General features: G+C 35.5%; 1 protein-coding gene across 6 annotated transcripts in view; it reads right to left on the minus strand.

Annotated features, from left to right (window-relative positions):
• Csmd3 (CUB and Sushi multiple domains 3) overlaps positions 1-26,631 on the minus strand; it is a 1,141,260-nt gene that overhangs the window by 128,624 nt on the left and 986,005 nt on the right. For all 6 annotated transcript variants that reach the window (XM_087190703.1, XM_087190702.1, XM_087190706.1 and 3 more), the window contains 2 exons: positions 14,131-14,255; positions 7,943-8,039 (listed from right to left, as the gene is read on the minus strand). In XM_087190703.1, coding sequence (XP_087046829.1) covers positions 7,943-8,039; positions 14,131-14,255 — 222 coding nt within the window. The remainder of the gene's footprint in view (positions 1-7,942; positions 8,040-14,130; positions 14,256-26,631) is intronic.

Raw genomic sequence — 26,631 nt, forward strand, 5'->3', positions numbered from 1 at the left:
AAAGTCAAAGCAATAAACTTCACTTGTCACCTCAAATAAATTTTGAATTTCATGTAGATTTCAATATTTCATGCATGAGCTAATATAATCCTAATTTTAAAAACTGCATGTGATTTTTTTTTGCATGTGATGTTTTAAGCATAATAACTTAAGACTTTTTATAGGTTTAGAGTATATGCAGTGTTTTATTTTTTATCAAGATCAATATATAGATAGATGATAGATAGATACCTAGCCTGACAGCAAAGCTGGTAGTTGGCTTACAAAATAATTCAGTTTTGAATTAATGTTAGCTTTGCCTCTCATCAGTGCTTTATAATAGAGTTCTTTTGAACTTGTGACGAAAATCAACTTTATTTCATCCAATTATTGAGTTTTGAAAATTTAAAATATTTTTTTGAACCAATTACTTCTTGACTAGGATACAAGAACCTTCAGACTCCAACACAAACAGTTTCAAATAACAAGCATAAGAATGACCATCACTGCTATGTTTTAAAATAAATCTCAATAAGCATAAGCCATGATAATGTTGTAAAGATCTCGCTGAAAGTCAGTAGTTATTTTGTACTGGCTTTGTACAAATTTGTTGACCTTACCCCAGATGACTTCTAGGAGAGAACAGCAAAACTTCATTACAGAACACACAATTATTTTTATTTTTGGTTTTGATTTTCTCTTTTCCTGGAGGCCCATTTGTGTCCTAACTGCAGTCACTGAAGGCGGAGGCAAACAGATGCTCTGAAGGTCACTCATTTGCCTTGAGTTTCTTAGCAAATCTGAGAGATTAAGAGCTCTGACTTTGGCATCACACCAACTGGATCCCAAACTCACTCTACCCTTAGGTCTGGGAAACTTCATTTTTCTAAACTTTGGTCACTCTAAGGATGGCTGGAAACACCACATGAGGACATGCATGACAAGACTCACACAGAGCTAGCTGTTTTGTTCTTCAGTCACTTTTATCATTCTTTTTTTTTTACTTAAATTATTTTATTGGTACATTTTAGGTATACAACACAATTACATTTCTCATTGGGAACTTGTACCTTTACATGAAGTATCTTGGTTCTTATTTTTTCCCCGTTCCTAGCCCTCCCTTCATGCCCTCCACCCTTCCCTATTTACAAAGACTTTATTTTCATTTTTTTCATTTCTCATCATTTTTCTTTTCCCTTCTTTGCTTTCCCCTGGCCTTTCCACTATCCCTAACCCTTTGGACCTTTTTTCCTATTTTGCATTATCTATTATTCATTCTAATCATTGGTACATTTTAGGTATACAATATAATGACATTCATCATTGGAAATTTGCACCTGCACTTAATCTCTCTTGGTTCTTATTTTTCCCCCTTCCTCTGCCCTCCCTTCAACCCCTCCGTCCCTCCCTATTTACAAAGACTTTGTTTCCATTTTTCCATTTTCTCATATTAATTCCATTCCCTTCTTTCCTTTCCCCTACCCCTCCCACTTCCCCTTCCCCTTTGCCCCATTTCTTCCTATTTCACATTATCTATTAAACCTTTTAGTCCTTATTTACACTTTCAGTTTATCACACCAGAGAAACTATTCAGTATTTATACATGTGTGTCTTATTTATTTCATTTATGAGTATCGCCTCAATGTGCATCCATTTAGCTATAAATGTCTCTAATTTCTTATTTTTTACAGGTGAGTAGTACTCCATTAAAAAAAAACCCACATTTTCTTTATCCACTCTCCAGTTGATGGGCATTTGGGCTGTTTCCAAGTTTTAGCTATTACAAATTGTGCTGCTATGAACATGGGTGCACATATATCACTGTGGTATGATTCTTTTATATTTTGGGGAAAGCTAACCAGCAGGGGAATAGCTGGGTCAAATGGGACTTCCAGTCCTAGTTCTTTGAGGTATCTCCATACTGATTTCCACAGTGCTTGCACCAGTCTACACTCCCAACAGCAATGGAGCAGGGTTCCTCTTTCACCACAGCCGTGCCAGCGTTTGTTATTGGTTGATTTCATGATAGCAGTCATTCTTTCTGGAATGAGGTGGAATCTCAGCTTTGTTTTCATTTGCATCTCTTGAATGACCAGTGCTATTGAAAATTTTTTCATGTATTTATTTGCTATTTCTACTTCTTTGTCTGAGAAATGTCTGTTCAGTTCAGATGGCCATTTTCGGATTGGGTCTTTAAATTTGGGAGGTCTGATCTTTTTAAGTTCTTTATAGATTCGAGATAGTAGACCTTTGTCTGAGGAAAAGCCGGTGAAGATTTTTTCCCACATTGTGGGTTGTCTCTTCACACTGCTTGTGGCTTCTCTTGCTGTGCAGAAGCTTTTTAATAAGAAGAGATCTCACCTGTTGATTGTTTGTGCTAGTTCACGGGCAACTGAGGTTTTGTTGATAAAATCTTTTCCTACACCGACGTCTTCAAGAGTTCTACTTAACCTCTGTTCCAGCCGGTTCAGAGTTTCTATTTTTAATATTTAGATCTTTAATCCATTTCGATTTTAGTTTAGTACATGGCGAGAGATATAGGTCTAATTTTAATCTTTGGCAAATTGAAACCCAATTTTTCTAGCACCATTTATTAAAGAGGCTATCTTTCCTCCAGTGAGGCTGTTTGGCTCCTTTATCAAAGATGAGATGGCTGAGTGTGTCTGGCATTGTTTCTGCATCTTCTAATCTGTTCCACTAGTCCTCAGGTCTGTTTCTTTGCCAGTATCATGCTGTTTTTATCAAAGTAGCTTTGCAGAATAGTTACAAGTTGGGGATTGTGATAACCCTGCCATGTCTCTGTTACCTAGAATTGCTTTTGCTATTCTGGGTCTCTTCTTGTTCCAAATGAATTTTTGAATTGTTTTCTCAAGGTCCATGAAATATGCTGCTGGGATCTTAATTGGAATTGCATTAAATCTATATAGCAGTTTTGGAAGTATGGCCATTTTCACTATATTAATTCTTCCTACCCAGGAGCAGGGGATGTCTGTCCATTTTCTGATATCATCTTCAATCTCTCTTTTCAGAGGGCTATAGTTTTCAGAGAAGAGGTCTTTGATTTCTTTTGTTAGGTTGATTCCTAGGTATTTCAGTTTTTTGGATGCTATTGTGAAAGGAATTATTTTACCTATTTGTCTCTCGGTGAGTCTGTTATTTGTATAGAGGAAAGCTATTGATTTTTGTGTGTTGACCTAACAATCAGCTACTTTACTGAATTTGGTTATTAAGTCTTCAAGACTTTTGCAATTGCTTTTTTTTTTTTTTTTTTTTTTGGTACTGGGGATCGAACTCAGATCCTTGTGCTTGCACAGCAGGTGGCGAAACCATTGAGCTAAATTCCCGGCCCTAAGAAGACTTTTGATGGACTTCTTGGGATCTTCTATATACAGTATCATGTCATCTGCAAATAATGAGAATTTGACTTCTTCATTTCCTATCTTTCTTGCTTTTATTTCTTTCTCTTGTCTAATTGCTGTGGCTAATGTTTCCAAAACTATATTAAACACGAGTGGTGATAGTGGACAGCCTTGTCTTGTTCCTGATTTTAGTGTGAAGGATTTCAGTTTTTGACCATTTAGTATAATACTGGCTGTTGGTTTTTCATAGATGGCTTTTATCAGTTTGAGGTAGAGACCATCTATTCCAATTTTTGTAGGGTTTTTATCATAAATGCATGTTGGATTTTGTCAAATGGTTTTTCTGCATCTATGGAGATAATCATATGGTTTTTGTCCTTGGCTCTATTGATATAGTATATTACATTGATTGATTTGCGTATGTTGAAACATTCCTGCGTGCCTGGGATGAATCCCACTTGTTCAGGGTGTAAGATCTTCTTGATGATCTTCTGCATTCTATTTGCCAGTATCTTATTAAGGATTTTTGCATCTATGTTCATTAGTGAGATTGGCCTATAGTTCTGCTTTTCGGTTGGATCTTTCTCTGCTTTGAGGATCAAGGTGATGCTTGCTTCCAGAAATGAATTTGGGAGTATTGCTTCCCTTTCAATTTCACTGAAGAGTTTAAACAGTAGTGGCAGTAGTTCCTCTCTAAATGTGTTGTAGAATTCAGCACTGAAGCTATCAGGGCCCGGGCTTTTCTTAGTTGATAAGTTTTTTATTACATTTTCAATTTCATTGGTTGTTGATATTGGGTAGTTTAGAATTTTTAGGTCTTCTTCGTTTAGCTTTGGTAATTCATTGTATCTAGGAGTCTGTCCATTTCTTCTGTATTTTCCATCTTATTGGTGTATAGGTTCTGGAAGTAGGTATTGATGATCCTCTGGATTTCTGCTGGGTCCATTGTAATTTCACCCTTTTCATTCCTAATTGCATGGATTTGGGCCTTTTCTTTCCTTTTTCTGATAAGGTTGGCTAAGGGTTTGTCAATTTTGTTGATTCTTTCAAAGGACCAACTCTTGGCTTCATTGATTTTTTGTATCATTCTCTTAGTCTCCATTGGATTGATTTCTGCTCTGATCTTTATAATTTCCTCCCTTGTATGAGCTTTGGGTTTGTCCCACTCTTCTTTTTCTAGAAGCTTGAGGTTCAGCATCAGGTTGTTTAATTGGGCTTGTTCTGTTTTCCTAATATGCTTATTCACTGCTATGAATTTCCTTCATAAGACTGCTTTCACTGTGTCCTATAGATTCTGATATGTTGTATTGTCATTGTCATTTAATTGAAGGAACTGTCTGATTTCTTCTTTAATTTCCTCTGTGACCCATTAGTTATTCAGAAGTGTGTTGTTCAATTTCCAAGTGTTTATGAAATTTTTCCTATTTCTGTTGCTATGGATCTCCAATTTCTTCACACTGTAGTCTGATAATATACAGAGGATAACTTCAATTCCTTTGCACTTACTTAAACATGTTCTAGGTGTGAGTATGTGGTCTATTTTTGAGAATGACCCATGTGCAGCTGAGAAGAATGTGTATTCTGATTTTGTGGATTGACACACTCTGTAAACATCTGTTAAGTTCATTTGTTCAAGAGTTTGATTGAGTTCTACTGTTTCACTACTTATTTTTGTCTAGTTGATCTATCTATTTGTGACAGTGGGGTATTGAGGTCCCCCACTACAATTGTATTAGTTGATATATGACTTTTTATGTCCATTAGTATTTGCTTTATATAGTTGGGCTCAGTAGTGATTGGTGCATAGATATTTATGATTGTCATCTCTTCCTGTTGGATTGTTCCCTTTACAAGGATGTAGTGTTTTTCTTTGTCTCTCTTAATTAGTGTTGGTTTGAAATCTACTTGATCTGCAAAGAGGACAGCTACTCCTGCTTTTATTCGGGTTCCTGTCACATGGAGTATTGTTTTCCATCCTTTAACTTTCAGTCTATGAGTTTCGTTTTGAATCAAGTGTGTTTCTTGTATGGAGCATGTTGGATTTTGCTTCTTGACCCATTCTGCCAGTCTATTTCTTTTGATTGGTGAACTGAGACCATTAACATTGATGGTTATAACTGAAATGTATTAACTTATCATTGTCATGACTTTTTCTTTTTGTTGGGTTCTCCCCCTTTACATTTAATTTCTTGTCACACTAGATGGGTTCATTCTGCTTTGCTTCCATGGGTTGTGATCCTCAGTGTTTGTTCTTAGGATATTGTGTAAAATTTTTTGGAGTGCTGGTTTTTCTATTCATGAAGTTCCTAAGGTGCTCTTTGTCATGAAGGTATCTTATTTCTCCATCAATTTTGAAAGATAGTTTTTCAGGGTACATCAATCTGGATTGGAGCCAGTTTTCTTTTAGGGCTTAGAATATTTTACTCCAAGCTCTTCTTGCCTTGATGGCTTGTGTTGAGAAGTCTGCTGTGATTCAGATGGGCTTTCCTTTGTATGTGATTTGTTTCTTTTCTCTAACTGCTTGTAGAACTTTGTTCTTCTGTTGAGTTTCTGGAATCTTAACAATTATATGCCTATGTGTAGATTTTTTTTGATCAAGGCTATTTGGAGTCCTATATGCCTCATGTACCTGTATGGCAAGTTCTTTTCCCCTGCTTGGGAAGTTTTCTGCCATTATTTCTGTGAAGAGATTTTTTTTTTATGTCATCTGCACTCTCTCCTGTTTCTTCTTTGACTCCAATCAGTCTTATGTTATTTTTCTTTGCATCATCTAGCAGCTGCTGGATTGATTTCTCATGTTCCCTTACAATTTTGAAGCAATTTTTCTTTTCCTGGTCACTAATTGCATTCTTATCTTCTATATCTGAAATTCTGTCCTCACATTGGCTCATTCTGTTGTGTAGACTTTCAGTGAAGTTTTTCATCTCCTGGAAATCTATTTGCATCTTTTTTATGGATTCCATTTGTTTCCTATGTTGGGATTCCATCTTATTCCTCAGCTCCTCTCTAGATTTATTAATCATGTCTTGCACTATGAGCACAATCTCTGCTGTCATCTGAGAAATTACTTCTCATTTCATTTTTTCCAGATCCTCTTTTGTTGCCAGTTCAGTGGTTCCAAGTGGTTGAGTATTAGAGTGTTCCATCTCATTTCCCTTTGGGGTTGCTGTAGGTGATGTGGAAGTCTGGTTTTGAGACTTATTTATGTGTTTTCTCATTTTGACCTGGAGGGGGGTGGGCGCGGTGCTGTTGGTGCCCACGTGGCTCACCTCCTCTGAGCTGGGAGAAGTGGTACAGTGGCTCAGAATCCCCTTCCTCTGGGCCAGGAGTAGTGGGTTGGAAAGTGGCCCAAAAGCCCTTTCCTCTGGGATGGGAGTGGCAGGATGGATGGTGGCCAGGAAGCCCCTTCTTCTGGGCCAGGAGCAGTGGGATGGCTGTTCAGAAGCCCCTACCTCTGGGCTGGGTGCGGTGGCATGGATGGCAGCCTGGAAGCCCCTTCTGGGCTGGGAGTGGCGGGTGTGATGGAGGCCCAAAAGCCCTTTCCTCTGGGCTGGGAGTGGCCTGACATGGATGGTGTCCAGGAAGCCCCTTCCTCTGTGCTGTGAGCAGTGGGCTGGATGGTGGCCCAGAAGCCCCTTCCTCTGGGCCAGGAGCAGTCACTTTTATCATTCTTGTATTTATTGTTAAGAATTACACTCAAAAATAAAATTATCCTGAAAATTTAATGAGATTTTCTTTCTATTTAAGCCTATATATACTCCTGTTCGCCTAAGCCAAATCATTCCTGCTCTTAGAGACTGTCTTTCCTTTCTTCATCCAGGCTGATGAAGAAATATACTCTAAAATCAATTAAAAATTTAAAGTCATTCAAGCTTATTTCAGTATACCACCTGAAAGTTATAAACTAACAGTTTGGCTATGTTTCTATTTGCCTTTCTAAAAATTAAAATGTATAATAGCGAAAATTAACAAACTAAACTCTTCAATTTCTATATTTGAGTTCTCAGATTGTCACATAATTATCTTTAAAACCTTAACAAATCTAACAAAAAATCTTTAAACATCATTTTAAATCTTGATTAACAAATCAAACTATTTTATTTTGTATTTTCTTCTGATATTGTGTTATATATATATATATTTTTACATAAAAATCATTCATCTCCTGGAAATAATTTATATTTCTTTATTCTTATTTCATAGGACCTTGTAGTACTTATCATGTTACATAGTCTCATAATATTTTAATGACTGCATAGCATTCTATTGATATTAATATGCCATATTATCATTGCCAATATGTTAACTGTCAGTGTTCATTCTATCTCTCTCCAAGGAAGAGGAGACACATACAATTCATGAACCACAACTCAATGAAAATATTTCCATTGGCATAAAATCATCAAGAAATAATTACACACATATAATAAGAACATTGTAAGGTTTTAACAGCCATTTAAAAATTATCTTTAAGATTTTCAAATTTCAAAAAGCATGTAATTTACTTCACTGTGTAAAGTGTATAAAATTCAAATGAGTTTTGTGGGATTCTTTAAAATATATTTATATCCCTAATTATAATGAAGCTAAAATCTTTTCTTTACCTGAATAACTTCCAAGTCTTGGAGCATTGTTGTCTCCTCCATCATAAAAGTCCAGAGAGTCCCAGTTGTGTTCTGTGGCGAAGCTTACCACTTGCACCTGTGAGGAAAGATCTGTTGATTAGAACACAGACTTCTAATCGAATATATGTGCTTAAATCTACCCATTCCCTGTAGGACAGGGATCTCTACCACTGGAGGGCGCCACTGCGACACTTAGCTGAAGGTTTTTAGCAGAACTCTCACCGTTATTGTTGATGGCCCTACAAGAACTGACTGTCATAAAAGCCTTACAGAGAACCCAACAGCGTTTGAGTATAACACAGAATGTCTGCCACCATCTCAGAGTATTCTCTTCATTAAAAGTCTTGGGTTCATCTAACGACGCGTTAAGAATCCCAAAGCAATTTCCAAATGACAGGTTACCTTTTTGTTCTTTTCTGAGTGTTAGAATCTTGTCTGTGATTGAGTTTTCTCACTTGCTTTAATAACTAGAAAATAATCAGATTGGTGGTCTATGAGCATAAAGGACCTGATAATATACATTTTATCGAGGTTCTTTCCTGCATAAACTTAGTTCAATTTCTCCTCCACCTTTCAATTTTTAGCATTATCATCACCACCGGTGCACGTGTTTAATAGGTCTCAACAGAGACAACCCAAAGCAGATTCAAATGCAACTCTCAGATGATTTGCACAAATGGGGTCATAATAATTAAATCACCACAAAGATCCAGAAAGTTTAGAAGGGAAATGCTGTGGTTCAATTTTCTCATGTCCTTTAAATTTTATTTAAAGAAAGAGACATGTGTTACTTTGCTCACATCACTTGGCACAGCTTGAGCCTTTCAAAGAACCCACAGGACCCTCAGGAATGAGGGCACGGTCTACTCAGCTCTTTGTTTATTAAGTGCTTTGTAGTTTTAAAGAAGGAAAAGGAATAACTTTATTAAGTTAAATTTGATTTATGTAGGTAAATTCTATTATAAATGCAGGCACTACCCTCATTTACTACATAATTGCAATAATTTGGTTCATTAAACATTTGTCATGTGTAAGAGCCCATCATCGTTCTTCCATTCAAGTGAATGCTGGCAGTCCTTTTCCGGGGCGAGTGCCACATGGCAGTAGACATCCTGCCTGTGTGGCTGGCTTTAGACCTGATGGCTCTGCTCCAGGACAAGATGAAAACTAGAATTAAAGCTATATGTTTGTAATACAATCAGCACTTCCTTAAATGACGAACAATTCCCTCTTCATATCTGAAGTTTTTAGATTGTGTTACTAAGAAAAAATGTAAAGAGTCAAGGAGGAGTTGACAGTTGGGTTTAGTTTTAAGGTAATAAGAGGTTTTCTGCTGAAGGAAATTATCGAGCATATAAAAATGTAGATGAGGAAAATCATGAGCTGGATTTAGTGAACCATAAGTAATCCAATTTAGCCACAGTGGAGGGTATTTACATAAGAGGAAATATGCATGCAAAATTAGAAAAAGCATAGAAAATCTAAAAAGAATAGAGCTTAAATGATAAATACAAGAGACTGTGGAATAGAAGAGAATGTCTGGGTTTGCAACTCCTTGGCTCCCTCTCCTTGCTGGCATATCACATTAGGAATGCTGTTAATCTCTCTGCGCCTCAGATTATTTACATTAATCATTGTAATTAAGGTATCTAATTCATGGATTCATTGTAAAAATTAAATTAATTAATATGTATAAAAGTCTTAGAACAATTTCTAGTGTATATCCAGGACTCAGTGAATCTAGGCAAAGAGATTGAACAAGACATTCATTAAAGATTGAATATCAAAATAATTATGCACTTGAAGCTATAATTATACTGTCAGTGTTGCACTAAAGATTTTAGAAGTGGGAGGAGGAACAGAATCAAGACTATACTTCATGTACAACACTACATTTGGTGAAGGTAATAAAAGGGGAAAATTTCAATGCCTATTGTGGTAATATTTTAATGTCTATTGCAATGAGAAAGAATGAAATACTAAATTAATCAGAGGGAAGAAGAGTAGAAATAAAGACCAAGTGATGGGCACTTGGGCTTTTTCCAAGATAACTTGAAGTAGGAAGAAAAGGTGCAAAGGGATAGGGGAAGTGGGAGGGGAAGGGGAAAGGAAAGAAGGGAAAGAAAAAATTATTAGAAAAGAAAAAAATGGAAACAAAGTCTATGTAAATAGGGAAGGGTGAAAGCGGTGAAGGGAGGGCAGGGGAATGGGGGAAAAAATAAGAACCAAGATATATCATGTACAGTTACAAGCACCCAATGATAAATGTAAATGTATTGTATACCTAAAATGTACAAATCAAAGAATTTAAGAAAAAAAAAAAAAAGAAGACCACAGTGGCACTTATATTGCTATGATGGAAGTTGCTGGATTTTGTGTGAAGTGAACAGGAAAAGGAGAAGTAACACTTAAGAATAATTTATTTTCTTTTGTCCTCTAAGTTATTAAAAGCAGAAAAATGGCAAGAACAAAAACAGATATTTCCATGAAAACCTACTACAAGTACAAAAGGAAGAAATTCTGGATATATTGAGTAGAAAGTTGAACAATGGCTCCCCAAAATATCAGAACCTAATCCCTAGAGTCTGCAAATAAACTTTATATGGAACAAAGTCCCTCAGATGTGATTAATTTGAAGATGTTAAGATAAAAAGATGAAGCCAAAGTCTCAGACAGAAGAGGAGAAGGCAATATGACCACAGAGGCAGCAGTTGCAATGATGTGGCCAGAAGCCAAGGCCTGCAGGTAGCAATTCCATGTTGGAAAGGCAAGGAGGAAATTATCCAGAACCCAGAATGGTGGTAAATCTATCGGTATTTTGATTTCAGTGCCCCAAAGCTGGTCTGGGACTTCTGGCTTCTGGAACTGTGAGAGAATAATTTTCTGTTGAAACCATCAAGTTTATAGTCATTTGTTACAAAATTCACAGGAACTGAGTACAACTCGCCACAAGAATTCTGGGAAGATACTATGTATAATAAAATCATAGAGCGTTTAAAAGCATATGACCAGAACAAATAGCAGGTGGTGCTAAGAAATCTGTTAAGAGATATAAGTAAACGGTTGTACACCTACTACAACAGAAGCCAAATGAGAACCAAGTAAAGAATTAAAATATTAGCTACTGATTCAGGATTCAGATGAACATTACATTGGATGGAGTTATCTATGATTGAAATAGGATATTTTTATGAGGTAATAAACGTTCAATCATTAAAGCCAGGCATCTTTCCTTCAGATGTGCAAATCTCATTTTACTTTGCTTGGAAAATTCTGTAAACCTCTGATGACAATGCTATATATTCACACAATGACATGCCCAACATTTTCCCCCATGATTTTGGATCTAATGATTCTTTTCTTTTTAGCATATGTGCTACCAAACTGAGCACTAAAGATTCTTTTCTTGTTAACTAATACTGTTAGTGTTCAGCGTAGTACCCTTTGGAATTCTACCCCTAATACTCTACTAAAATAAACAAGCAAACAAATACTCTACTAAAATAAAGAAGAAAACAAATGATTTCATTCCTCCTCATAAACTTCTCGTGTAATATTAAATTAACAAATTGGTGTATTTGTTGATGTAATTTCCAAAGAGTGTTCAATCATTCTAAATTATTGTAATTTTTCAACATCTAAAATAGTTCTTTTTTTTCCACCAATGGCCATGCTATTTCATCTGTAATTTACTGAATAGTCATATAATTCTTTAATCAAACACATACTGAACTCCCTCCCCAGCATTAAATTTTGCTTTAAATCTTATGTATCTGTAAGGTAACTTTTAGTGGAAGTTAGTGAAATTTCAAATATGTCATATATTATGTGTATGAAGGAGTTTGTTACCATTTTGATTTAATGATTTGCGTAAAAGTAGCAACCACATAAAAGCTAAATTGAAAAAATGGTCAATATCTTTTACAGTGTTTAAAAATCCAATACACTATAAGTTTGCTAAACATTGTGCTAAACTCAAATGTTGTTTTCTGAAGTGTAATCAGTAAGTAATATACTTGAAAGATTTTATAGTGTCATTGGTATGTGTCCAGTTTTGAGTAGTGTTTGCCAAAGGCAAGTGATACACAGTATAGTTTATCTGTGAATGTCTTCGTAGCTCATTAAATTATATTAACTTTCTAAAATGGTCAAAACTGCACTGCTTGTGGAGGTAGTCAATGATTATTCTAAAAATATTTACTAAGTTTCTACTGCCAGGCCTGTGCTAGCAGCAAGAGCAGACTGGGTTACTGCCCTCATGAGCTTACAGGTAATTAGGTAATAACATTAAAATATGATGAGTGTTATGATAAAGAAATTACAGGGAGCTTTGAGAACATATAGCAAGGGAACTTAACCTTTTGTCAAGTTCAAGAAGGCCTATCACAGGAAGTACATTTAAGTTGAGACAAAAATAATGAGCCAGATTAAGCCAAATAGAGAAATTGGAGAATGGTGTAGGTAAAAGAAACCATAGGCACTGAGTCCCCTGCCAAGAGAAAGCCAGACTTATAAAAAAAAAACAAGGTGAACTGAAGGGGCCAGGAATGAGAACAGGACAAAGGTCACTGTGTCTTAAGGAGATGAAGGACAAGTGATGTATTGTAAGTACGAAAGTGGTAGCATTAGATTTAAAGTTTCACAAAGCTTCACTATTTGCCCTCTGGGAATGGACTGGGAGAGAACCAGAACCAGGGAAGGTGGCCGCCTGGGCTTGTTCAAAGAAAGTGTGGATGGAGGGCAGTAGACTTGTTTGAAAGGCTTCCGAAAGACAAACATGACACATTTTGTAATGCAGAAGACAGACAATAAAACAGGATTTCTGGTTTGGGCAACTGAGTAAAGGAAGGGGTCATTACGTGACAGAGAATACAAAGAAAATCTAAAATTTTGACAAAAAAATGCAAGAAGTCGTTTTTGGGCTTCAAACTTGAGGTTCCAATAAGAAGGAGGGGTGAAAATACACAGTGGGCAATTGTAAATTACATAAGTTCAAAAAGCTGATTTTTTAAAAATAAAAAGTACACTTTTAACTGACTTCAGGCAGTTGGGTTGGTTGGTTGGTTATGGTTTTGGAGGGCTGGTTTGTGGTGCTGAGATCAAGCCCAGAGCCTTGAACATGGGAAGCATGCTCTTTACCCCCAGCAGTACCCCAGCCCCAATTTCAGTTTCAATGTATTGTGTCTTGGTTACTTTTACCATAGCCATCATGCATCTCCTGTTCCTACAGTCAAACCTTATGAATCCAGTAGAGAAGCAAGCATGTTATTTTTATGCTCCACACAAGCTATTCGATTGCTGTGGAGTATGCACTGACTCTGTAGTAAGATGACATCAATTCATACAGCAACAGTCTCTTTGTAAAACAAAAGAACTGGCAGAATTTCTCAAGGGAAAAAAATGGTCAGTATTAAAACACCCAGGTAGACACTGCGGACTGCCTATCTATAGAGAGCTGCTTCTCTTCCTCAGAGACTTGGCTTAGTTCAATTAAATGAGAAATGTGTACATGAGAGGAAGCCAAGCTGGTTGCCCACTGAGAACTGACTCCATATACTTAATATTGATTTATTGAGTCAAACCATTGTAAATTTTCATCTGTTGACTAAGTTAATGGTTTAGGAATGGACACAATTTCAGTTTTGTTCAATAGGACATAAGGCAAAGGCTGCTGGCAGGTCTCAAAAATTTTCTTAAACACTGAAGAGTTGTACATCAAACAGGGACAGTCTACTTTGGCTACTGGTCATTGTTAAGTAAGGCTATTATGGCTAGAGAGTTGCAGCCCTCTCAAGAGCCCATGAAAGGAAGACCAAGAAATGAGCTCAATATGGGAATGAATGTAGAGCACAGCTATGTAAATAACTGAGGTCAAGAATGACACAACAGAAACCCTAAAATAAACAACATTCGAATCATCTTACCTCAAGATCCCATGATAGGTGAGGCAGCATAGTTTTTGTAACCTTGTCCAATATTAAATTTTATTTCTGCTACTTGCAGGTGAAAAATTATTAATAATAAATATCTTTCTACTAAATTATTAAAAGCAGTCATGTCAGTCAAGACCATTTGCTAGACTTTTAGAAATGATATTCAATCTGCCATCTCTGAAAATATTAACTTCAAGGGCACAATGAAAAGAAGAAAAGATGAGATATCCATACTTGAATGCCAGCTCCCTCTGGCACTGTGATCTTCCACACACAATTCAGATTGTTGTCATAAGGCTCAGGATATCCAGGAGACAAAATAGTCCCTTTGCGCTTAGTTAAAATTCCTCCACAGGGCACTAAAAGTAAAGCAGCAGAAAAGAGGGAGTTAATTCTAATGCAAAGGTTTAAACTAAAATTAAAGGTCAGAGATAACATCTCAAGCAGATAGTGGACTTACAAACCAAATAAAATTGTACCATTTTCAAAAATCAAAAGAACAATGAAAATTAAGTCTTTCCTACAAAAATACTTCAAAAAAATTAGATAGCATAAATGGATGACGTTACAGTAGCATATCTAATGGCACTTTCTGCTTCACACATCCTTTGAAGAGGAATCACATTCTCTGAAGAATAATAACGACATGGCAATGATTATGTTATGAACATAACCTTTATCTAGAGCCTACTATATGCCAGACATTCTTCTAAACACTCCAAGTATTTTAACACATTTATGCCTCCCAATAGTCCACTGAGATTTTAGTGACTCTTCTTGACATTCTTCATATGAAGAAATAAAGTTATTAAGAGGTGAAATGTCTTAGCTGGGTTCGGTAGCATACACCTATAACACTGGCTACTCAGGCTTAGACAGGAGGATGGTGAGTTCTAGGCCAGCCTGGGCTGCTTAACAACACTCTGCCCACTCCCTTAAACAAAAACAAAAGCAAAAGCAAAGCAAAACAAAAAATAACAACAGAAAACTATGGATTATGATGTAGCTCAGTGGCAGACACTTGCCTAGCATGTGTGAAGCCATAGGTTCCACCCTTAGTGCCAAAACAAAACAAAAGGTTAAATGTCTTGCCCAAGTAGAAGAAAGAACTGGGATTTGAATCCTGGTAGTTTCAAACTATAGGTACCAATGGTACTTTGTTCTTAGGACATCATTCTAAGTCTACTTATAATGGAAGATGAAAGGACATGCTTTTAGTAATTATTTTTAAAAAGTATATTACAATTGTACGACACTTTCAAAGTCAAATGCAAAATTGAGAAGCAATTACTCAAAAAGTATACTGTAAACTTTTGAATACTATAATTTTTTTGAGAAAGTTCTTTTGTTGTGTTTTCTTATAAATCTATGTTTTTGCTATCTACGGCCTTACCACTTTGAATGCACTTGATCTCATAAATCTACCTTATGGGTTATATACAAACTCAGTTTAAATTGGTTAGAAAAAAATTCAACCACATTAAAAATAAAAACAACTCTCTTACTTGGTTTGAGAATAGTATTCTAGGAACAGAGGAAGAATTATATTAAAGAGTCACTCAAAAATAGAAGAAAAAAGATGGTTCATGGAGTGCTTACACTGGTCAAGTGAAAATGCTTTAGAGGAGTTCTCCCTCTCTACGTACCTCTATGTTGTTCTCATTCTTTTTCAATCAGGCTTTTGTTCTGACGACTATGAAATGGCTATGTATTGAAATGACTAAGGGAGAGTCACCCAAATATTCTTCTTGTGAGATGATCAATATTTAATTTGCATTTTATTCAAACTATGAGCAATTGTTCCCACTGTTGATCAACCCACCAGTGACTTTCTTTGCTTGGTCATCAGGATACTACACTCTCCTGACATTTTGTATGTCATTGGCCACATATGATTTTTTTTTCTTAACTCATCTTCCTTCTTTTGATTGTGTAAAAAACTTCCCCACTCTGAGATGTGGTCCTAGAACACTTTCTAATCACCATGGCTCAGTGATCCCATCCACTTCTACATTTTCTATATACTATAACTACTAAATGTTTATCTCTAGGTATCCCTTGAATTATGCAATGTCCAAGAGGTATCTGAAAATTAATATTCCCCAAATACTTTTGAAATTCTTCTCCATCCACTTTCTCCTCCACCTCAGTATAGGTTATCCGCATTCCCTCTGCTTGTAGGTGATACAACTAAGACTCATCTCTTTTTTACACTCCACTTCATATTTCCATCTTCATTTCGCCTAGAAGTCAACCCTGTCAGTTTTCCTTAGAAATATATCTCAAAGATGATCAATTCTTATCACAAGGATTATGATCTTCCTATCTAAATGATTATTGCCTTTCCTCTACATTGCTGTAGTAAGTTCCTAATCAGTCTTACTGCTTCTATTCCACTCTTTCTTACACTAACTAGAGTGACTGTTTAGAAACTAAGATCACATGACTCCTCCTTCTCTCTTAATACCCACACTACTTAATTTGAACTGGTCATGGCTTTCAAGGTTCCATATGACTGGGGTTTGCTCTGCCTGCCTGAATTCATCTCCCATCACGCTTACCATCATTCACTGTGTTCTTAGTTCTGGCTGTGCTGTGAACATATCAACACTTGCCCTCCCCTCACAGTCCAAACACTTGCTTACCATGAGGACTTTTATGCTTTCCTCCCTTTATTCATTTCCTTCTGGTACAAAACAGCAGCATGTCCTGGGTGTCTTCCTCTGACCCTCAGCACATGATTGACTTGACTGCCTAACACCACTACTTGAAAGCAGACAATGTATTCATTGATGTGTTCTGTGTTCCTCTCAAGTGTAGACTGCATGTCATGGCTTGTGTTTAGAGGTCCCCCCAAAGCTTCATGCTTTTGCAGAGGTCGTTGACTCCAGAGTATGTGACTGATTCATGGTGGGACTAGGCTCCAGGGCACTAGGATTAAAGGCAGGAGTCTACCTGCCCTGAGTCTGAATAAGATAAAAGGGACAGAAAGATGCTAATTAAGGTCCCTTGTTGTTTTTGCTGTCTTCCACTGCCATGAACTGTTGCCCCTCTGCCACTCTGCCTTGGAGCCAGCTGATTATGGACTGAAACCTCTATGAACTGTAAGCCAAATAAACCTTTCCCCATTTTAACTTTGAGTGTCAGGTATTTTGTCTCAGCAGTGAGAGAAAAGAAACTAACACACTGCATAAGTGAAAAAAATCATATATTCCTATTTAGAAACAAGTAATCAGTGCCTAGAATAGTGTCTGACACTCAGTAAGCATATAATACGTGATTATGAGATGAATTGTAGAAGGTTAGGGCATATATCTGTGTTTATAATGTGGTTAAAAGTTGCCTATTTATCAGTAACATCATTTCTATGCCTCAGTATTTTCTTAAGCAAGTCAAATTTGTCAAATTCCATTTTAATCACTTTCATTTTTTAACCAAAAAAGAAAATAACCATAAAATACTCCCAGACATGCATTATCACATAATGTTTTACAAGTTTTACTTCCCATGTACATGACTTAACCTAACATATGCATCCTATTTTTAAAAGATGTATGATAAACTTCCTCTTCTTATCTTTTACACAACAGCACATATGGATTAAGAGAACAAGTTTTAGAATCAAATAGCCTGGGTTCAAATCCTAATTCAACTTTTGCTCCTAAGCCACGAAGATTGTCCTATCTGTAAAAAAAATATTTTTCTGCCTCTTGGAGTTTATGCCAATGTTAAATTATACAGTGCTTAATAGCAGTTAATTTACATGCTAATAATTGCTATTTATTACTGTAGTATAATAACTTTTCCTTGAATGAGTAGATGGCTGAACAAATGAATCAAGGAATGAGAGCTGAGATCTTATATATATATATTTCTTCATCAATTTCCTTCCCACTCCAAGAAAAAATAAAATAGACAGGTGTTGCCATGGAAACAATCCAAGTAAAAGTTATTTTTCTGAATTTGGAAATGATTTGAAATAACAGAACCGGAAAAGGGTGATGGGGATAAACAGCCAATTAAAGAGGTTTTGCCTAAAGGGTTTAGGTACAGGCTTCAGGGGCTTTTCCAAAGAGACTTCTCACCTACAGAAGTGCTTATGCCTGAGGCCATGTATTGTGAATGCTATTAGTGGTTGCAGAGGGTTATTTGAATCCCAGTTTCTAAGGCAAGGCAGCCTGGGGGTTTATGTGACTGAAAATGTCAAGAAATGTAAAGTACATCAAGGTCAAATTTGGAAGATAAAACCTGTCTTCAGGATAAGTTCTATTTTTCACTTTTACATTTGTTCCATGTTCAATTTTATTATCAAAATATTGTTTTTTTCTGAAATCTACCTAAGAGTAAATTACCTTTAGTACTACAGCTTTCTAAAAGATGATTATTTATTGTTTACAGACTGGAATTTTAAATTTTTAGAGGCTAATGGTATTTGAACATTTCAGCTATTACCACAATCACATCTAATGGGCTTAATTTTCTGTCAATGGTTTAGTTGTACTGTGTCAATGTGTGCAAAATTACTGAACATTTTATTGCACGTTCCTGTATGAGAAAAAAATGAAAGTGCTGACAGAAGTAATAAGAACTGTGAGGGCCGGGGATTTAGCTCAGGGGTTCTGGCACCTGCTGCGCAAGCACCAAGTCCCGAGTTTGATCCCCAGTACCAAAAAAAAGAACAACAACAGGAAAAAAAAAAAAAAAAAAAAAAAAGAACTGTGAAACTGAAACAATTCAATTGAGATGGAACTCATGAGGAATGTAGAAGGCTGTACTTTTTGGGTTTCAATTAGATGCTCACTTTGCTTAAGGTGTTAACTGAGCATTCACTGAGCTGGGAAGGCAAAGAAAATAATTGTCATATATAAATCCTGTAAATAAATTGTCAAAGATTTTATCTGAATGGTTCATTGTAAATAAAGAATAAGTTCCCTTTCAGAGTAAAATCCCCCTATAATCTGTAAATCTATGGTTTGTGTTTTACCTACATAACTTTCCAACTGATGTCTGAAGAAACTGAAATTTCAGATTTGCAGGAGTCTAAGAAAGCGAAGTGAACACTGAAATTGAAACTCATGAACCCTGCCTCTGAAAGTTGGCCAAAGTTCTTAGACCTCTATAAGTATTCAAGAAATTATTACAGTTATTTGCTAAAATATGTTCACTGAACCAAAGTTTACTGAATACCTGTTATGCACCAAATCTTTTGGTAAAGCATAAAAACAGAACAGTGGCAGGCAAAGGGGGCAGGGTAAGAAAATTATACACATAGTATAGTAAATGATTGTATAAGGAGGAAAAAAGGTAACAGTACAATAAGTCAATGAGGAACAGGTGACAAAAATTACTATATGTAGGATGGCTGAGGAAGATTTTCAGGGAGAGACTTGAATAAAATGATCTTGTGAAACAAATAAAAAAATGATATCAGAGGGGTGTATGTTCCAATTAGAGGGAACAGAAAGCTCAAAGGCCTTGAAGCAGATAACACGTTACACAGATTAACAGATGTTCAAACTGATCACAAATTAAAGGGAGTGTTTTATAACCAAGCTATAGCTCTGTATTTGATTCTTAAATTTGGATCATTAAAATACAAAGTTTTTTTTTAATTTAAAACAATCATTTTATTCAGATTATTTTAAAGGTAAAGCATTTACATTTGAAAATAGAAATATAAACTAAGTATTAGTATTTGGGTCAAATGGTAAAACTTAAACTGAGCTATCTTCTGACTGTCATTGAGAATCATCCCCTTTCCAGTTCTTGTTTCATATATATTCTATAAGCCCTCTGTTATTTAGTCAATATTCTGGGTTTACACCTTAAAGTGGAAGAATATTTTAAAGGCTGTACAAGGTAATATTGAGGCAGGAGATTAGGCTGTTGTCAGCTGGCTGGAAAGTGGGTGTGACCTGTTATTTGCAAAGTTCCAGGACATGTGGGAATAATAGTTCCACAGCTTCTTGTGGGCTTCTTGCCAGAACTTCAGCAGTTTGGGAGAGGACAGCCTAGACCTCAAGTTCTTATGAGGTGTGCCAAATACAAAAAGACAGTTGCCGTTGAGCTTGGAGCTACTGTGTCCTTTCATAGTAGTCTGCTATCATACTATAAGGTGTAATTCTTTTCCTACTTTTACTTGGCTCAAACTCATTCTGTGGAGCATGTTTCTTTAAAACCTTGTTATCTGTTGTGTTTGTCTTGACCATTATTTGTTGAGGACAGAAAGATACTAGAAACTACTTCTGGAAGGAGACTCCGCACTCCCAAACCTCGTAACAGTAAGTCCTTTGGATGTGATAGTGATGGGAAATACAAGTCATCTGATATAGTTTTCTATTTCTAGATATGTATTTTTGATCTGTCTTAGTTTGTTCAGGCTGTTACCACAAAATGCTTTAGACTGAGTAACTTATAAACAACAGAAAGTCATTTCTCATACTTCTGAAGGCTGGGGAGTTCCAGATCAAGCACTAAGAAATTAGGCGTGCACGGTTATTTACTCTGAACCTACGTTCAGAGGTAGTTATCTTTACACTGTGTATTCAATAGCAATAGAATGAAAGAGCTCCCTGGGGTCTCTTTAATGAGGTCTGTTTTATAACCTCATTTATGAAGACTCAGGTTTTATAACTTTAAGCGCTATCCCCACCCCCCAGTACCATCACCTTGTAGATTAGGATTTCAATTTACAAATTTTAGGGGAACACAAATATCTCAGACCTTAAAGTCCTGCCCCTGCCCCCCAAATTCATGTTCTTCTTCCATGCAAAATACTTTCATTTCATCTCAATATTGCTATAACTCTGAATTTTTACAGGATCAAAAGTTTAAACTCCTAAGTCTCATTTAAATATAAGTCAAATATGGAGGAAACTCAAAGGTACGATTTATTCTAAGGCAAATATTTTTTCAGCTGTAAGCCTGTGAAACCAAACAAATTATATGCTTCCAATACATGATGGTGGAAGACTTATAGAACAGCTATTTTCATCCAGAAAAAAAGAAGTATAGGAATTAAGAAAGAGGTCACTTGTCATGAACAAGTTCAAAGCCTCAAAGTTTACAAGTAATCTTAGGCTTCATTCTCTGTCCTTCAGGGACACCAGGGCCGAAGTGCTGACTTCTGAAACCACTGAATCTCAACTCCTGCTTTCTACACACTCTGAGGAGGAAGCCCTACCTTCCAGCCCTACCTACTGTATCTCTGGTGGGCAGTGGTTTGCTTCCAGTGGCTTTGCTGGGCATAGCCTATGCCACAGCTCTCACAGGCTGAAGCTGCAGGCCTGTGGTTCTTCTGGACTGAAATACACACCAGTGGATCTCCTGGTTTGAGGTCAAAAGGTTAGTTGTACCCACACCACTCCACTGGGCATTGCCCTGGTTGAGGCTCTCTGTGTAGCCTCACCTTGTGGAAGTTCTCTGCATAGGAAGCTATGGTGTTCATGGTATCCTTTAATATGTACACAAAGGGAACTGTGTGCTAACAACCGTCCTGGGGATAGCAAAGGAACTCTGGGATAGAGTACAGAAGCAGAGTATGAGATGTGAGTTAATGGTAGGCAGAGGAGGCCCATGCTTTGAAAAAAGGCTTCAAAGAAGGGTGAGGAGAAGAGCCACCTCTGATGATCTCTGAAATGCATTCAGTGTCATTCTTCCACTGTCTTGACTTCTACCAAGCCATGGGTTGATCTGCCTATTATCTTGTTAAATTGCTCTGAGCTTCTGTTGAGATGGTAATCTCATTATCAAACATTGCTTAGCCACACCCTTAGAGTTTGCTCCTGAATGCTTTTATATATATATATATATATATATATATTCACACTGGGAGAATTTTCCAAATTTTCAAATTCTCTTTTGCCTTTGAATAACAATTTTATCTTTAAATCATTTCTTTCTTCTCACATTTTACAACAGGCTCTCAAGAGTAGCCAAGCTGTACCTCCAACAATTTGCTCAGATATTTCCTCAGCCAAATATCCAATTTCATTGTTTCTAAGTTCTACTCTCCACAAAATGCTAGAATAGGAGCACAATCCAGCTAAGTGTTTTGCCACTTTGTAACAAGGATAGCCCTTTCCTTTATTGGAAGGAACAATTAGTTCATTATTTGCATTTGAGTTATCACAATGAAATTTGCTGTCCATATTTCTACCAAAATTCTGTTCATGACCGCTTAATTATTTTCTTAAAAAGCTGAAACTTTCTCTATAGAAAACATGACCATTACAGTACTTTGATAACAACATGGGCCTATTCTATCTAGCATATTCTTCAAAACTCTTCCAGCTTATACCCATCACCCAGTTCCACAGCCAAACCTAGTCTGGGGACAGTAAACTAGGATTTATTCCTTCAGTCGTGTGTCAGCCTCAGAAGAGGTGACCATCTGATAGTCTTTCTCAGGTTGACTTCCGCATGGAAGCTATCAGACTTGTTATGCTGTCTCTATGTGGGCTACATATTCTTCCTTTCACATACCTGAATGCTCATTTCTGATGGCAAAAAGACAGGGATTAGTTGAAACATTTCACACATGAACAATTTTATAATAATCGTGTATGGTAATAGGCTCTTTTCAAGAAGATAATTGTTTATAGTTTAAAATTTGTAATTTACTATTCTCTACACTCTGAGAAATATTCTGTCTTTTTTCTTCTCACATTTCTCTCTCCTCTGGTTAAAATTTTCTTTCATTTTCATTTCTTCCTCTTTCCTTCATGTCAGCTCACTTCTCCCTTCTATGTCTTTCCTCTTTCTAACCCTGTCTCATCTTCATACCTTCATGGACATTTAAAAAATATGCTTCTTTGGAAAATATAATGTTTAAATTTTTCAGGTTCAGGAAAAAAGGGATGAGGTAGAGTACAAATGATGGTTAATAATGTTATTTGTGTATATTTTAAAGACCAATTAAGATTGTTGAAATTTCAATTTATTTTTATTTTATGTTAAACCTTCCAAACAATGCAAAGAAAATTATGAATATGTTCTTTGTTTTAAGTATGCTTCTTTGTATCCATTTATTCTTAGGTGTACCAGTTGATAGAAAGAAATTTCAGAGCCCTAAATAGTGTATTCTAGTAAATAACTACTATTAGTATAAAGAAAATTATCATGTTTCTCCAAAACTTCACCTAAAAAATTTAAATGCAAATAAATAAGTTGATTTCAAGGGATCCTACATTACTGGATATGGAAAAAAATGATGAAACCAGTCTTTATAGCCTCTGCCATGATGCAAACATCTTCTGTGGGAGATGACTTTTACATATAATAACTTTAAAGTGTGATTAAAAGAAAACATCAATAAATGAATCCATAATCAATATGGATTCAACAATATCCAACACTTGACGGCACTGATATGCGGTCTTATATTCTGCATCCTAGACTTTTACAATTGGAATCGTCTGTGCTGATTCTGTTGGAGGATTCGGTCACCATGTGAATTTTGAGTACAGATGGTTCCTGACTTGAAAGGTTTGGCTTATGACTTTTCAACTTTATGATTATGCAAAAGTGATGTACATTCAGAAGAAGCCACACTTTAAATTTTGAATTTTGATCTTTCCCCATAATAACAGTGTTACATAAATACTCTTACCTGGTGCTAAAAGGCAGAAGTAGTGAGTCATGGCGACCATGAGGGTAAACAACCAGTATTTTACAGGGTACTATGTCGGTAAACGCTGTTTGGTAAGATTGGTGTATTTAGTGCATTTTGACTTAACAACGTTTTAAATTTACACGAGTTTATCAAGATGTAACTTAATCATGTGTCGAGAAGCATCTATACTTAAATTTCAGTCTTATGGTCAAAGCTCAAGACATTTAACCAAGATTAATTTAAGCTTGTGCTAAGAATTCATTATAATTCCCAGGTATGAGGTCTTTAGTTATATTTACATGATGCTTCACAACTTTCCCCTGGTTAGTTAGAATGTTAACTTAGTAAATATACAAACAGTTCTTTTAAGGAGTAATCCATAAATTTACATTTCAGGTTTTTTTACATATGTAGGCTCTCTGAACTCTAACTAAAAGGACAAATTTTTTCAACAATATTTAAAAATTAATGAGATAGTTTATGAATTTCCACTTGTCATCATATCTCTCTTTTTACAGCAGATGACTATTTTGAAGAAATTTTCACTATTCATATGAGACTAAATGAAGATGATTACTTATTTAGTTATTGTCGACTAGATGACATTAATGTTTTCTATCAATGCCTACATAAATAAATTAAAAGTAACAGAAATTATGCATGAGACATAAAGATTGATGTTTGATATTTATAGAGAAACATTTCAAAAATCTGTTGTGAATTTGAAGAGATTTATTGTTATGTGCCTTTCTTAAATTATTAAACTAATTATAAGCAATGTAATTTCCAATTTATGTATATTACATGATGAATTCTAGTAAAATATATAGAAATATTTTTTCAAGTAATAATTCCCTTTGTTTAGGATACCTTATTACTATTTTAAGGATTATGAAGTCAAATGCATTATAGTTCAGAAGGAAGAATGTTATTATTTTTTTCTTTACAAGAATGTAAGTATGTAAAAGGAAGATCTATTTGTCTCTTGAACAAATAACCCTGTCTTTATGTCAGGCACAAAACAGGAGAAACTAAATCTAATTGGTTTATTGCCTATATTTGTTGATTTTAAAACAAATAAAGCTAAAGAACTTAAGAATTCTACATGATAAGATGTAAGAGTATAATTAGGATAGAAAAAGATTATACCTCAGAACTCAAAGGGAAGCAATACTCTATTAATTAGGATGAGGTTTGCACTTAATAAAAACTTAGTTTTACACCCTAAATTATTTCTACCCTTTACTATGTTATGCTATTTTTAAAAAGAACTGTTTTACTTCTCTTTTAGTTCATTCCTTTGCAAATTCAAAGACTAACTTCTGTATAGATTTGTTTGAGGATTAAATTAAATGTATATTTACATTATTTAGGGGCAAGGTTGTCTTGGAATATTCAGGCTGCTGTACCAAAATATTTCAGGCTGGGAAACTGTATAAACAATAGAAATTTCTTATAGTTCTGAACATGGATGTAAACATCCTTAATAGAATACTAACAAACTCAGTCCAATGGTTCATTCAAAGTATTATTCACCATGATCAAATACCCAGGGCACAGGGATGGTTCAACATCCATAAATCAATAAATATGACATACCACATTAACAGAACAAAGGGTGAAAATATATGATAATCTCAATAGATGCAGAAAAAGCATTTGATAAAATTTGGCATCACTTCATGATAAAATCACTGAACAAATTAAGTGTACAAGAAACATGCCTCAGAATAATAAGGCCATTTATTATAAGTCAACAATTAACATGATACTGAGTGGGAGAAAGCAAAAGTTTTCTTTCAAAGTCTGAAATTAGACAAATATGTCCACTTTCACTCAAGATTACACTAGAAGTCTCAGCCAGAGAAATCAGGCAAGAGAAAGAAATAAAGGACATTCAAATGGAAAAAAAGGAAGTCAATCTGTCACTGCAGATGACAGGACCTAATATAAAGAAAAACAAATATTCCGCCAAAAATATTAGAAATAATAAACAAATTCAGCAATGTTACAATACACAAAATCAACATACAAAAATCAATAGCATTGCTATATAATAATAGCAACTGTAAGTCAATAAATCATTCTTATTCACAATAGCTATGAAAAAATACCTGGAATAAATTTTAAAATAAAGCCAAAATATACCTACAATTAAAACTAAAAAAATGTTAATGAAAGAAACTGAAGAGGACCAAACACAAACCAACAAAAAATGGAATGATGTGTCATATTCATGAGTTGTAACAGTCAACTGTGAAAACATCCATACCATCCAAAGCCATTATCTGATTCAATGCAAACCATGTCAAAATGTCAATGCCTTTTTCACAGATCTAGAAAAGATCCTAAAATTTGATAAAACTACCCCCACACACAATATGTAAACAGCCAAAGCCATCTCAAACAAGAATATTACTTCAGAACAGATTACAAAGCCATAGCAATCAAAACAGCATGGTACTAGGATAAACATAGACACACAGACCATGTAACAGAATAGAAAACTAAGAAGTTATTTATCTGTAGCCAATTTATTTTCAATGAAGGTGCTAAAATATACATTAGAGAAAGGGCAGTCTTTTCAGTAAATGATTAGTTTCTCTTATATGAGAAACCCCAAATATAAATAAAGACCAAAATAAAAGACAGATAATAGGAAATAGGGAGACAGATCCTTTGCAAAAGGGAAGGGGAACCAAAATATTGGGGGGGGGGGTACATAAGAGAGGGGAAAGGAATGAAAAAAGGATTTAGGTGTGTTATGTATGTGTATCAACCTCCCAGGAGGAATGTACTACAAACATGCACCAATAAAACTAAATTTTAAAAATATAATGATACATGGCAAATTTGGTATATACATGGAGAAGAATGTCACTAGAACCTTATGTCTAACCAGTCATAAAAATCAATTCAAAATGGAAAACACTTAGATGTAAGCTCCCAAACAATGACACCACTAGAAGAAAAGGCCATAAATGCTTCAAGATAATAGAATAAATAGTAGGAAATTTTTGTAGAAGAAACAAAAGCAAACAGAGAGATGGTAATGCATCAAACTAAAAAGCTTCTGTTCAGTAAAGGAAACAGTCACCAAAGTGAAGAGACATCCTACAATG

This window comes from Heterocephalus glaber, unplaced genomic scaffold (assembly GCF_053883595.1).
Source record: "Heterocephalus glaber isolate CG9 unplaced genomic scaffold, H.glaber_assembly_v1.0 deba00001555, whole genome shotgun sequence".
Lineage (NCBI taxonomy): Eukaryota > Metazoa > Chordata > Mammalia > Rodentia > Bathyergidae > Heterocephalus > Heterocephalus glaber.